The sequence below is a fragment of the Salvelinus alpinus genome, chromosome 5 (genome assembly GCF_045679555.1).
Source record: "Salvelinus alpinus chromosome 5, SLU_Salpinus.1, whole genome shotgun sequence".
Taxonomy (NCBI): domain Eukaryota; kingdom Metazoa; phylum Chordata; class Actinopteri; order Salmoniformes; family Salmonidae; genus Salvelinus; species Salvelinus alpinus.
In genome coordinates, this window is record NC_092090.1 from 75,740,807 (window position 1) to 75,753,938 (window position 13,132).

The 13,132-nt window shown below is 40.3% G+C and overlaps 1 protein-coding gene across 1 annotated transcript; it reads right to left on the reverse strand.

Moving 5' to 3' along the window:
* Nucleotides 1–3,315: 3,315 nt before the first annotated feature.
* Nucleotides 3,316–8,802, reverse strand: LOC139576806 (early growth response protein 3-like). The gene is made up of 2 exons (XM_071403302.1): nt 8,335–8,802; nt 3,316–5,023 (listed from the first exon to the last, which is right to left on the reverse strand). The coding sequence occupies exons 1-2, from the start codon at nt 8,486–8,488 to the stop codon at nt 3,918–3,920; spliced, it is 1,260 nt and encodes a 419-aa protein (XP_071259403.1). The 5' UTR covers nt 8,489–8,802; the 3' UTR covers nt 3,316–3,917.
* Nucleotides 8,803–13,132: the final 4,330 nt, after the last annotated feature.

A 13,132-nucleotide genomic window follows, 5' to 3' on the forward strand; every position in this document is an offset into this window, starting at 1 on the left:
AAGATCCCAGAAATGTTCCATACGCACAAAAATATTATTTTTCTCCAATTTTGTGCACAAATTTGTTGACATCCCTATTACTGAGCATTTCTCCTTTGCCAAGATAACCCATCCACCTGACAGGTGTGGTATATCAAAAAGCTGATTGAACAGCATGATCATTACACAGGTGTAACTTGTGCTGGGGACAATAAAAGGCCACTCTAAAATGTGCAGTTTTGTCACACAACACAATGCCACAGATTTCTCAAGTTTTGAGGGAGCATGCAATTGGCATGCTGACTGCAGGAATGTCCATTAGAACTGTTGCCAGAGCATTGCATGTTCATTTCTCTACCATAAGCCGCCTCCAACGTCATTTTAGAGAATTTATCCGTATGTCCAACCGGCCTCGCAACCGCAGACCACGTGTACAACGCTAGCCCAGGGCCTCCACATTCAGCTTCTTCACTTGTGGGATCATCTGAAACCAGCCACCCGGACAGCTGATGAAACAGAGGAGTATTTCTTTCTGTAATAAAGCCCTTTTGTGGGGAAAACCTCATTCTGAGTGGCTGGGCCTGGCTCCCAAGTGGATGGGCCTATGTCCTCCCAGGCCCACCCTTGGCTGCACCCCTGCCCAGTCATGTAAAATCCACAGATTAGGGCCTAATGAATTTATTTCAATTGGCTGATTTCCTTATATGAACTGTAACTCAGTAAAATTGTTGCATATTGCATTTATATTTTATTCAGTATAGATTGTATTTGCCCTTTCCACCTGTGAGCCAATCCCGTCTCAGCTGTTGAGAATTTCATCCCTTCAATTACCCAGAGAAGTTAAGATGGATACACTTGCTTATGCACACACTTTTAACATTAAAGGCCATAACTGAATATTCCAAGCCATACATACAGTTTTCTTCACTTAGCTTAAGGCAAATCCCACTTCAAATGATACATGTTTTGAATCAATACAGACCAGTGTTATTTGAATATCATTATAGATGGACTGTAATCATCTACATTCCCCTTCTATATCGTTTATTTTTCCACTTACTACTATTCACTTGCTAACTAATCATGATCAGTGAACTATCCTTTTTAAATTCCTGCCATTCATCAAACTAGCTCAAGCAAAGTCCTGGAAATATTAATAATTGGCACCAGGAATACAACTGTCCTAAAATGCACTTCAGAAAGCAATTGATTTAAATAATAAGTGAGATGATACTGTATGTGTGAACTCGCCAAGTCTGTCAGACAATGCAAGGGGCCTGTTCATTTACCCATTTACCCAGACACTTGCCAGGAAGCCTAGCAATGAAAACCAGTTTGCACAGGAAAGAGGAAATGTGGCCTTGGAAGCACATTGGAGAATGCTGTAATTTAGTGAGCAACGCATTTATAAATCCTTGTTTTTGACCTTTTGTTGAAATTTTTAAATCAAGATTTGTGAAAGTTTTTGCTATCAGGCACAGCTGCTATGACAATAAGTAATCCATATCAAACACACAGAGAACACATTTGACTGTGGTGCATTAATTATCGCGCACAGGGCCAGATGGGGTAAAATAACTGCCCTTTCAGGGGACATCAGAGAAACGCCAAGACCAAAGCTGACTAGACCATTGAGCACAGTGAAGACAACACTCAAATGTAGTGGATCAATTCCCAAACAGTTTGGATTTACATCCCTCAAATGAATTGTAGTACATTATTACCTATACATTGTTATCATTAATGAAATTATAAGATTATATGATTTGACTACTTGTTTAATGATTTTATATATTTGACACGAGTGCATTTTTTAAATCAGTGTGACCCAAGATTATTGTAAGAAATGTATTTATCTGAATCTAAAGTAATTCAAGTAGCGTAGCCTTCAGTCAATGCCAGACTTGCCACTTGTAAGACTGTATATTGCATACTGATATAAAAATCCATGTGGATAGTGAAAAATGTTGCAGACTGTGTACTAGGCTTCTTTTTTTCAATATATTTGTCTGAACTTTGGAATCCATACATTACAGGTTTGTTTGCAATTGAAATACAAAGATTTTTGTTTATTTAGTTTAAGAACACAGTGTTTCGTCAAACCACTTTCTGCTAAGAACCCTATAGTAGGTACAAATAATATTAGATGGTTTTGAAATGGAAGATTTCAAAACAATCTAATGGTTTTTCTAATGGTTTTGGATTTCAAACCCCATTTGGCACTGTGTCAATGCTCAAGTCTTTTGCAATGACTTGTGTTCACAAAACTTGTCAAAGCATTGTCATTACTTTACAAGAAGCATTTTAAGACACCTTCTGCACAAGCATTCAGTCAATAAGAAATGTGTGTATGTATACATTTGTTTTTATATATTGTACGTCTACATACACATGCATACAAATGCACAATTTAATACTGAAGTATATGGTGCCTTTGACAGTCTGGGTATAAAAGTTGAAGTACCTGTATATATCTCTCACTATACAAAAAATAATAATCATTTTAAATTCAGGATCTCTCAAAATAGTAGGTGTAAACATGGCAATACCATGTAGATTCTATAGTACTTCTTAAAGATGTTGCTCGTTGTAACAATATGCAAAACATTTTATTTTACAATATCTCTAATTACATGAATATAACTGGCAGGTCTCTCAGTGAATGCACAGATAAAAGACCCTCTTCATCTCTGCTGTTATTCAGAAATGTTGTTGACTTGCAGTATAGATGCAGGTATTTCAATGTTTCAGTCTTATTCTCTGCGCTCTTAGCATTTCACTTCAAGTTTGGTCAAGTGTGTCTTTTAAATACACATATAAATGTGACCAAGGGGAACCCTTGGAAGATAGACGGTAATATATATATTTTTAAAGCAACATAAGCACTAAACTTAAAATATAGATTTTTGTTTTATCTTGGGTATCTTAATAAGCTTTCTGTCATGGATTTGTGTAATTTGTAGTGAATATGTTACATTCTTCATCAGTTAATGAAGATTTAGCATTAATGTTGCAATCCATTTTATTTAGTGTGCATCAGACGACAATAGATTACCACCAAAGACTGGTCCATTGAACACAGGATTGGGTTTGGATGGACAACCAATGATTCATGTGGGGTTTTTTTATGCTGATGTTTTTGAGTTTATAGCAAAAGGATTTTGACCAACTGAGTTGTAACTGTGATACTTATAATTGCTCTAATTATAATAAAATAAAAATGTATTTTGGGGCTAACGTTAACAATCTGCCTTAAATCAATGTCGGAAACATAGTTTATGTCTTTGTAATGTTTGGTTAATCCCAGGCACAATTAAGAAAACAAACTTAGCAGTATTATCCCAAATGTTTGGCACATTCTTTTGAGAAACAATAATAATAAAAAAAAATGTGTAAAGTATTTTACAACAAAAAGACAAGGCAATGGAATGTGCAGCAAATAAGGTATCAACAACAGTACACAAATACAACCAATTGCACTTTTAAACAACCAGATGAAATAAATGCATACATCCCAAACATAGCTCACCTTATTCTACGCCCAGTTGTAATTCAATCTAAACCCAAATTATACTTTTTTTTGAATCCCATCACATCCAAGATTTTTGGTGAATTTCTCAGAAAACATGATAAAGTATGACTTCAGAAACTTGAATATCATTATCAAAGATATGCCATGTCCTCTTGGACAGCCGGTGCCATGATGCCCCTCTGCTTGCAAACATTCACACAGTTGCTGTCCCTCCCGTCTATGTCCTCTTCTTCCCCTACTCTTACAAGATAACATCTCCAAATAGAGGAGGGAAATATTACATGGAAATAAAAATGAAAAAAGACGGAGTGTAAGAGAAAGAGAGAGAAAGAGTCACCTATTTGTCTCATTGTGGATAGGATCCCTCCCTCCCCAGTCTTATGTTAGGGCATGGTGATGGTCCATCCTAAGCACAGGTAGTGACAGTCATGATGTTGCCACTGCTGGGCCCCCCACTGCCACCACAGGAACTGGGGGGTGAGCTGTGGCTGCCAGCCGCTCCACTCCCCTTGTCGGCCGGCTTCTTGTCCTTCTGCTTGAGGTGAACTTTGGCATGTCTCTTGCGCTCATCACTCCGGGCAAACTTGCGTCCACAGAATTCACAGGAGAAGGGCTTCTCGCCCGTGTGCGTGCGGATGTGGGTAGTCAGGTGGTCGCTTCGGCTGAAGGAGCGCATACATATGCGGCACTGGAAGGGTTTGTGACCCGTGTGGATGCGGAGGTGGCGTGTCAGTTCATCTGAACGGGAGAAGCGTCTGTCACAGTTTTCTGCTGGGCAGGCATGTGGCCGCTCATGCACAGGGGTTTTGCTGGGCCGGTTTGGGTACTTCCGTGGTCGGATTGGTTTGAGTGTTAGTGTCTGTGGTGGCTGGTGGTGCTGAGGAGCATGCTGCTGCCCGCCCATGAAACCTGGATGAATCTGCTTGTCTTTGAATGCGCGAATGGTCTCTAGTGGTGTGATGGGTGGGGGGTTGACACGAATGGGGTCCATGGACTGGAAAGGCTTGTGCTCCATCATGCCAACCTCACCCTGATGATGGAAGAGGTTATAGTCTGGGATCATAGAGAAAAGGCTCCCGTCCATGGAGGGCTTGGAGGTGGTGTGGTAGTCATTGCTGGGGTAGCCGAGGGTAGTGCTGGTAGCAGGACTGTGGTGGAAGGAGACCTGATCCTGGTACAGCTCGCTGCAGGTGGAATAAGCAGGCAGTGGCGGACCATAGACCTGCTCCATATCTGAGGACTGGCCGCCCATGCTGGCTCCAGAGGACGATGTCTGTGTGGTGATAGTGCCAGGCGACGGGGAGACGCCCAAGATCCCAGCACTTACTAAACTAATGATATTGTTGTCTGAACACCAGCCAGAGCCCCCCATTCCACCCGACGGAGGAGTATCGAAGGCAAACTTCCCCAAATAGGTGACAGGCTGCCCGCTGCGGCTGGACTGGAAGCTAGAGCCGTACTGGATCTCTGCATTTCCCTTATCACTTCCCATCCCCAGATCCATGATATTATCTGGATGAAAGGGAAACAAATTGAAGTAGAGTGTCAATGAATAGTTCACCCAGCTGTTATAACATGTTAGAAACCTGTTAGAAAAAAAACATACGTGAAAGTGTGCAGTACTACTAGTACAGAAAAGTTTGAGTCTAGAAGCTACTAGACTATGATAAATATGAACCTGCTTGATATTTCAGTCAGAGTCCTCGATTAGTCCGAAATTCAGCTTCTCTGCATATCTCTAAAAATAGTCTGCCAAGAAGAAATCTTAAAACAAAGCAGTCCAATCCAGTTCATTAGGAAAAAGTGAGCGGTGGTGTCAGACCTGCAAGTTTATCCACTGACTTGTGCATCTGAGACAATGTTCTCTCTCTCAGATCCCACAAGCTCTCATAAATCAAGACCTAAACACCCCCCTTTGATCCAGTCATTGTATGTCCCACAGGAGGACAGCCACAGTGAATGGCAAGATCTGATTCCCTCTCAACAGGGCGTAAGCCAGACACCACTGCCAGCACTCTCACAGATACATGTATGTCCAATGTACGGTAGCTGCATGGGATTTAACAGAACATGAAATCTACACAAAATTAGCAAATTGAACTGTAAAGTTTACTTCCTACTCAGATCACTTGGTCAGCTACAGTGTACGCACATTCGGCCATAGGTCATTGGTCTTCTAGCTAAATGTTATGTTCACAGTAACTTTCTTGTTTTCTTTCACTTTTGTCAGTGTATTTATTACTAGTACTGTAGTAGCCTTTCTTAGGTACATGTGGCAGCATTACAATTATTAAATGTCATATCAGACAACTGCAATGAAAATATCCAAATGAATGCAGTTCTGAGATGGCACAGTTGTGTGCAGAGATTTTAACAGGTTTTGTGCAGACATTTTGAAAGAATTCATACATCATCAGACATAGCCTATATCAGCCCATCATTCAAGTTGCAATAAATTATACACAGGGGTGCTTATATATTCAGTCCCAGTAATTACTGTCTGTTTACCAGAATTTGGCTAAGGGCAAAGCATGATGAAACAAACAAAACCAAAACTACATATGTTTCACACAACTATTGAACACATGATGTAAATAAAAAACCTTTTGGCATATGTTTTAATTATTCTGGAGGTGAATTGAAGAAAACAAGCCTAAAAATAGCAAATGCTTAGGTGTGTGTGTTTTAGACATTAGGCTATATGAATACAAGGCAGCCATTATATCTTGCTGTAATCTTCCTCAATATTTTGACTTGAACATTTAAGCAGTGTCACGGATATTGCTCTCAAGTGAGCTGGTGTTATTGCTTTGGTGGTGAATATTGTGAGAGAACACCACTTGCACAAGGGACCTAACACCTGACTAGAGGTATCAAATAGGTACTTCAAAATGTTGCTCATCATAGTCAATAGTTATCAAAAATATATGTGATTTAAATGAGAATATGTAGTCATGAACATGTCACATTATAATTTATTGATGACTACCTGGCAAACCTGGTAAACACCTGGCTAACCCAATTGTGAGACATGGAAACCCTTTACATCTCTTTCATGACCTTTGTCAGAAATGTATTGATTGGTTATAAAAAGCATGCTGTTATCTCTGGAGTATCGAGAGGTGATACTTATATCAGAGCAATTGTAATTTTAAGGGATTGGCAAACACTACTGAACTAAGTCACGGGGATGTGTAATGATAGAATATAGCTATATCAATATTATAATTAGAAGTGTGTGGTGCTGTGTTTTCAGACATTTGAAAGGTTATTTACAATTTCTAATTATTCATCTACATTTACTTTGCAAATTAATAGGCCTAACATATTGACAAATAACAAATGTCCATAGATATTCGATTATCAATATAGATCATATTAGGACAATTTTAACCATACATTGATGAACCTCTAAAGAGTAATGACACTTCAGCTGGCTATATACTTCTGTATAGTGAAATAATTAGACTACTTTACTGTACAATATTTAATTATTAAAGATTGTATAGGCCTTTATCTTTATCTTGCCGCTAACAACTCCAACAATTATTTAATGTCAAATATATTAATTTCAGTAGGATACTATACAATTGTCATTCCTCACCTATTGAGGTCCAATTGAAATGTGTTACAGCTGTATATAGCCTACTGTCGGCTGTACATTTGAATAAAATCTGTTGGTGTGTCTGAAGCATATTGATCTGAAAACATGTATCTGCAGCTATTGCTATCAAGGATCGTTTCAATGATGATATAAAAGTGCTTCTTCTAAACTTCATTTTGGAATTGACAAACCCTTGCATTCAATTTAAACAGAATAAATTATAATTGTATGACACACATCTCCAAAAATGAAAGTTGCTGTCATCTGGAGACTTGCATTCAAGTGAGAGCAAACAAATAAATTATCTTCATAGATTTGTAGCTATATGTAGCCTAATGGTCGTAAAGCCTACAGTCTACGCGTTAGGCTATCGGCATGGGCAAGTTTGAAACGTCGGTCAAACGCCCACTTTAAAGTGGATGGCCATGCCACGCATAGTCCAATCCAAAAATAATCTCTAAATTGTCAATAAATACACAAACAGTGATGAATTAATTAATGTAATGTTAGCTAGAAATAATGAATGTCTTATGCACAGGCAATGTATGCAATGTTGTTTTGGTTACAGTGGCACATTTATTTATGGACTATCTACACAACTGTGGCTTTATCATGGTTCAATTTAAGTAAACAAAAAAGATGTAGGCCTATGCACATTCATTTATGTTTTTGTTTTGGTGATTACATTTTAATCTATGAACAATTTTTTATCTATTAATTTTTCGCCAATTTGTGCGTTTTACTTTCACTTTAAAGACATGCCAATGATTATGGGTAAGCTTTCACCAGAGCAGATAAGTTAATGTTAGGCCTATTTGCATTACTGTTTGACCTTACATGCAAATTTAAGGTTGTGAAATTGTGACAGTAGCCAGGGAAACTCATAGGCTTGGACATTGTTACGCATATTTCTGGCATAAAAGCTTGCCTCTTATAATATGGTTAACACTAACAGTTACAGCATTTGTTTTACATGTAATCGAAATAATAGTAGCCAACCATTGTGAAAAATGCTTTAAAAAAAGTATTCAATCGAGATCGATTATGTGCGTAACATCCCGAAGCGCAAACAGGTGCCTGGATGATGGTCGTTGCGCGCGCTCCAAGACAACTGTTGCCGTGCCTGCATGATCTCCACAGCTGAGACGCGCTGTAGTTACAACAGAGCCTGGATAGAACATTATCCAATCACATCCCAAATAAAGTAAACTATGCTTACCTGTATTCATTTGCGAGTAGTGGTTTATAGAATCCGTATTGGTGAAAATGTTCATAGACGTCGGAATGTCCTCTTCTGGGTAAAGACTGTCAGGAATCGTGTTTATTAAACTGCTCATGGTAAGAGGGAGCTTGTCCGCCAGTTTCCCTGTCATAGCAGTTATTTAGTCTGACATAAATGGCAACGTGCAGGTATCCGAATAGAAAAATACACAAAGATGATGATCTATAAGTGTTAGAGAGTGGAGAAAAAAGATTCTAGATGTTGTATCCAAGTTCCCTTCAGAGACAGCGTTGATATCTCTCCTTTGAGATATAGTAGAGCTTAACTGTCACAGGCAAATGTTATTAATATAATTACAATGAGACCTGTCATTACCTTCTTGTTTGCATGTTGTGTGTTTAAAGTCTGTGAATCAATGAAACGGTGGTGGTGGTTTCACAAGCGTAGCGCTGCTCTATATTGCTCGGATAGGGAACTCCAGCGCTTGCTGGTATTAAATAGGGGGACGGAACATTTATGTGACGTAGATGACCATTTATGGATACACAAAGCCAGACCGTACACAACACGTCACCAATGGAAGCACCTCATAGTGGAACATTATGCTGCATTCATAATCTAGTGGGAATGTGGTATTTACCATATATGACTGGGAAAAAACACTTGAAACCCATCCAAATAGTAGGCCTATTAGGAACTCGTTTATCATCCCTGACCTCCGACTTCTCCCACATGGTGAACTCTGACATAACCCACTAAGGAAATTACCTCGACAACAGCATTTTCGGCCGTTAAATGAAACTACAAAAAAATATTTATAAATAGCAATCTATTAGTACTGTTTTTGAACACTATATTTTGTGTGCGAGCATGATACCTGTAGCCTACTTTTATTTATGGTTGACACAGCTGGTTTGCCATTAGCTAATCAGCGTTTCTCAACGAGTTCAAAGCACGTGAATGCATCGAACTCGAGTTTATACAAAAAAACTGGAAATTACCACCTTCCCACTTGGTTATAAACACAGCATTATAGTCTGTTGCAGGAAGACATGTTGAAGCGAAGGATGAGCTCTGTGGAGCGAAGCCTGTGTTGGTCTGCTATGAAGCGAATCATGATTTCCTCATTGTGCAGTCGGCTACTTTGCTACCTGTTGACGAATTCACATTAATATAAAATGTTCAACTATGTGGGATAGCTTTGTAATGAAGCATGTTGTTTGATATGAGGTATTGCATTCGTCTTGCCCTCGAGAACATATTTCACTTTTATCCTTTGTCATATGAGAACACGCAACTGGACCGAGCGTCAGAATCATGCTAGTCAAAATGACATTGGAATCATCATTCATGTGTAAAGCTGCTTTTGCCGAATCATCGCAATTATTATTTCTGAGATAAAAAGTAAAATATTCCGTCCTTTACCTACTCAACCAGTTGAATCCATACACAATACTGGTGCCGGAGACAACTGTGCGTAAAAGTATGGAGAGGGCATGTCAGCTCTTCTCTTGAAATCTGGAAATGTTTTAGCGTGATTTAAGTCATGAATACTATTTTCACATCTTAAATGTATCTAGGGTGTTATACACATGTATTGCATTATTACACATGATAGTAAAATAAAAATTATGGCTTTATAGCCTACAATATCAGTATGGAGGCAAATAAAGATTTTAGGGACGTACAATACAATTCAGACTTTTGATTAGAGTGGGCTGTTGCTCCACACTGGCTTCTTGACGTTGACCTGTATACAGTACAGCAGTCCTGCTTGAACTTGTCCTCCCTTTATTTAAAAATAAAGTCTGAGAAATGTCATCCATACACTGTGCATGATGACACATAGTTTGCCCAACATAATGCACAGGGGTTTGATTGTCCTTCTACTCTTTAAAACCCCTTTCATGCAACAACACTGGTTTATAAATACAGTAATTGTCAGAGTTAATAGCATGTAAATATTGCAAGCGCTCTGTGAATCCACAGGCTTGCTCTGACTTTGAGAGCCAAGTTGCCGCTAAAGTGGAAACTCCAAATAAGGCATTGATCCGGCACCGCCCCTTGTCTGTATTTGGTTAGTAAAGTTCCGGTTAAGCCACTGGTAGGTGGAAAATAGATCGGAACCCACAGACATTAAATGAACCGCAGACGACAAAACGTCATGGGTCATAATTCACCAATTTGAGGAACCTGAAAGACAGAATGTTGTTTCTTACCTAATTAATATACAATCCCTTGTTTGTATTACTTGATAGAACTGTTTAAAAATGTCCATATGACAGTGTGGGCTTAGTAGGCTTGTGAAATCACCTCTGTAGGACACTGACTACTATTGGGCTATTACTAAGATACTACAAGCTACTACCGCTATACTGATGACAATAACAATAGTATGGCCAGACAAACATAACTGGCCACTGCTCTACTGCAACATATTCAAATCATTATTTTCATATTCAAATCATTCTAAACTCTCAATAATGCTGAGTGGTGTGTGTGTGTATATATGATCACATTTGTTTGAAAAAAGAAAATGTGATGGACATTTCTGAGCTTGATTATTTAAGAATGAGAGATTAAACAGTCTTGTATTAGCTCACAGACACTCCTAATAAACTGAACGTGTGTGGGTGAAAGTCTGAATCATGCTCAGTGTGTTAGGGGCTTTTTACTAACAGATCTCACAGGGAAGACCTGTGTCCCATCCCTCTACAGGCTATGTGGAACAGTCAGTGAGTAGGTGAGCCATGTGGTGACAAATTGTCATCTGTGGATTATTTTCAGTGTCCTCACTGCACTATAAATACAGTCAGATCAGGGATATTAAGAGTTATCTGAGTTATCTGGATTACATTTTCTCTAGGGGAGGCAGGTAGCCTAGTGGTTAGAGTGTTGGCCCAGTAACCGAAAGGTTTCTGGATCGAATCCCTGAGCTAACAAGGTAAAAATCTGTCGTTCTGCTCCTGAATAAGGCAGTTAATCCACTGTTCCCCGGCCGTCATTGTAAATAAGAATTTGTTCTTAACTGACTTGCCTAGTTAAATAAATAAAATATATTGTTTCATTGAAGCAAGCAACACTGGACCCTGCATGAGAGCCCCAGCTATTCCAGGACGACTGTGTGATCACGATCGCCGTAGCCGATGTGAGTTAAACCTTAAAATAGGTTAACATTCACAAGGCCGCAGGGCCAGACGGATTACCAGGACACATACTCAGAGCATGCGTGGACCAGCTGGCAAGTGTCTTCACTGACATTTTCAACCTCTCCCTGACCTACATGTTTCAAGCAGACCACCATACTCCCTGTGCCCAAGAATGACCAAGGTAACCTGTCTAAATTACTATCGCCCCTTAGCACTCACATCTGTAGTCATGAAATGCTTTGAAAGGCTGGTCATGGCTCATATCAACACCATCATCCCAATAAGAGCATCTTCACTGGCTGCATCCTGCTTGGTATGGAAAGTGTTTGGCATCTGACCGCAAGGCACTACAGAGGGTAGTCCCTACGGCCCAGTACATCACTGGGGCCAAGCTCCCTGCCATCCAGGACCTCTATACCAGGTGATGTCAGAGGAAGGCCTTACAAATTGTCAAAGACTCCAGCCACCCTAGTCATTGACTGTTCTCTCTGCTACCACACGGCAAGCGGTACAGGTGCGCCAAGTCTGGGACAAAAAGGCTCCTGAACACCTATTACCCCCAAGCCATAAGACTCCTGAACATTTAATCAAATGGCTACCTGGACAATTCGCATTGACCCCTTGTTATAATTTTTTTTTTTTTTACTGACATTCATGCACTGGCTCTATGCACACTCACTGGACTCTTGACACACACTCACACATACTGTAGACACACTTTCACACTCTTCACATACACTGCTGCTACTCTGTTTGATATCTATCCTGATCCTGGGAACAGTGGATTAACTGCCTAACATCAAGGCGGTGACCCGTTCCTGTAGGTTAAATGACGTAAATGTTCATGCTCTACAACATTCGCAGAGTACGACCCTGCCTCACACAGGAAGCGGCGCAGGTCCTAATCCAGGCACTTGTCATCTCCCGTCTGGATTACTGCAACTCGCTGTTGGCTGGGCTCCCTGCCTGTGCCATTAAACCCCTACAACTCATCCAGAACGCCGCAGCCCGTCTGGTGTTCAACCTTCCCAAGTTCTCTCACGTCACCCCGCTCCTCCGCTCTCTCCACTGGCTTCCAGTTGAAGCTCGCATCCGCTACAAGACCATGGTGCTTGCCTACGGAGCTGTGAGGGGAACGGCACCTCCGTACCTTCAGGCTCTGATCAGGCCCTACACCCAAACAAGGGCACTGCGTTCATCCACCTCTGGCCTGCTCGCCTCCCTACCTCTGAGGAAGTACAGTTCCCGCTCAGCCCAGTCAAAACTGTTCGCTGCTCTGGCACCCCAATGGTGGAACAAACTCCCTCACGACGCCAGGTCAGCGGAGTCAATCACCACCTTCCGGAGACACCTGAAACCCCACCTCTTTAAGGAATACCTAGGATAGGATAAAGTAATCCTTCTAACCCCCCCCCCCTTAAAAGAGTTAGATGCACTATTGTAAAGTGGTTGTTCCACTGGATATCATAAGGTGAATGCACCAATTTGTAAGTCGCTCTGGATAAGAGCGTCTGCTAAATGACTTAAATGTAAATGTAAAATTGCCTAGTCACATTTATCCCTACGTACATGTACATATTACCTCAACTACCTTGTACCGCTGCACATTGACTCGGTACCGGTACTCCTTGTATATAGCCTCGTTA

What these genes read in the sequence shown, in the direction of transcription:
- LOC139576806 (XM_071403302.1), bottom strand. Translation starts at nt 8,488, where the DNA reads ATGACAGGGAAACTGGCGGACAAGCTCCCTCTTACCATGAGCAGTTTA. An exon ending in CTACTCGCAAATGAATACAG is followed by an intron (nt 5,024 to 8,334) that starts GTAAGCATAGTT and finishes CCTTTCATCCAG; the next exon opens with ATAATATCATGGATCTGGGG.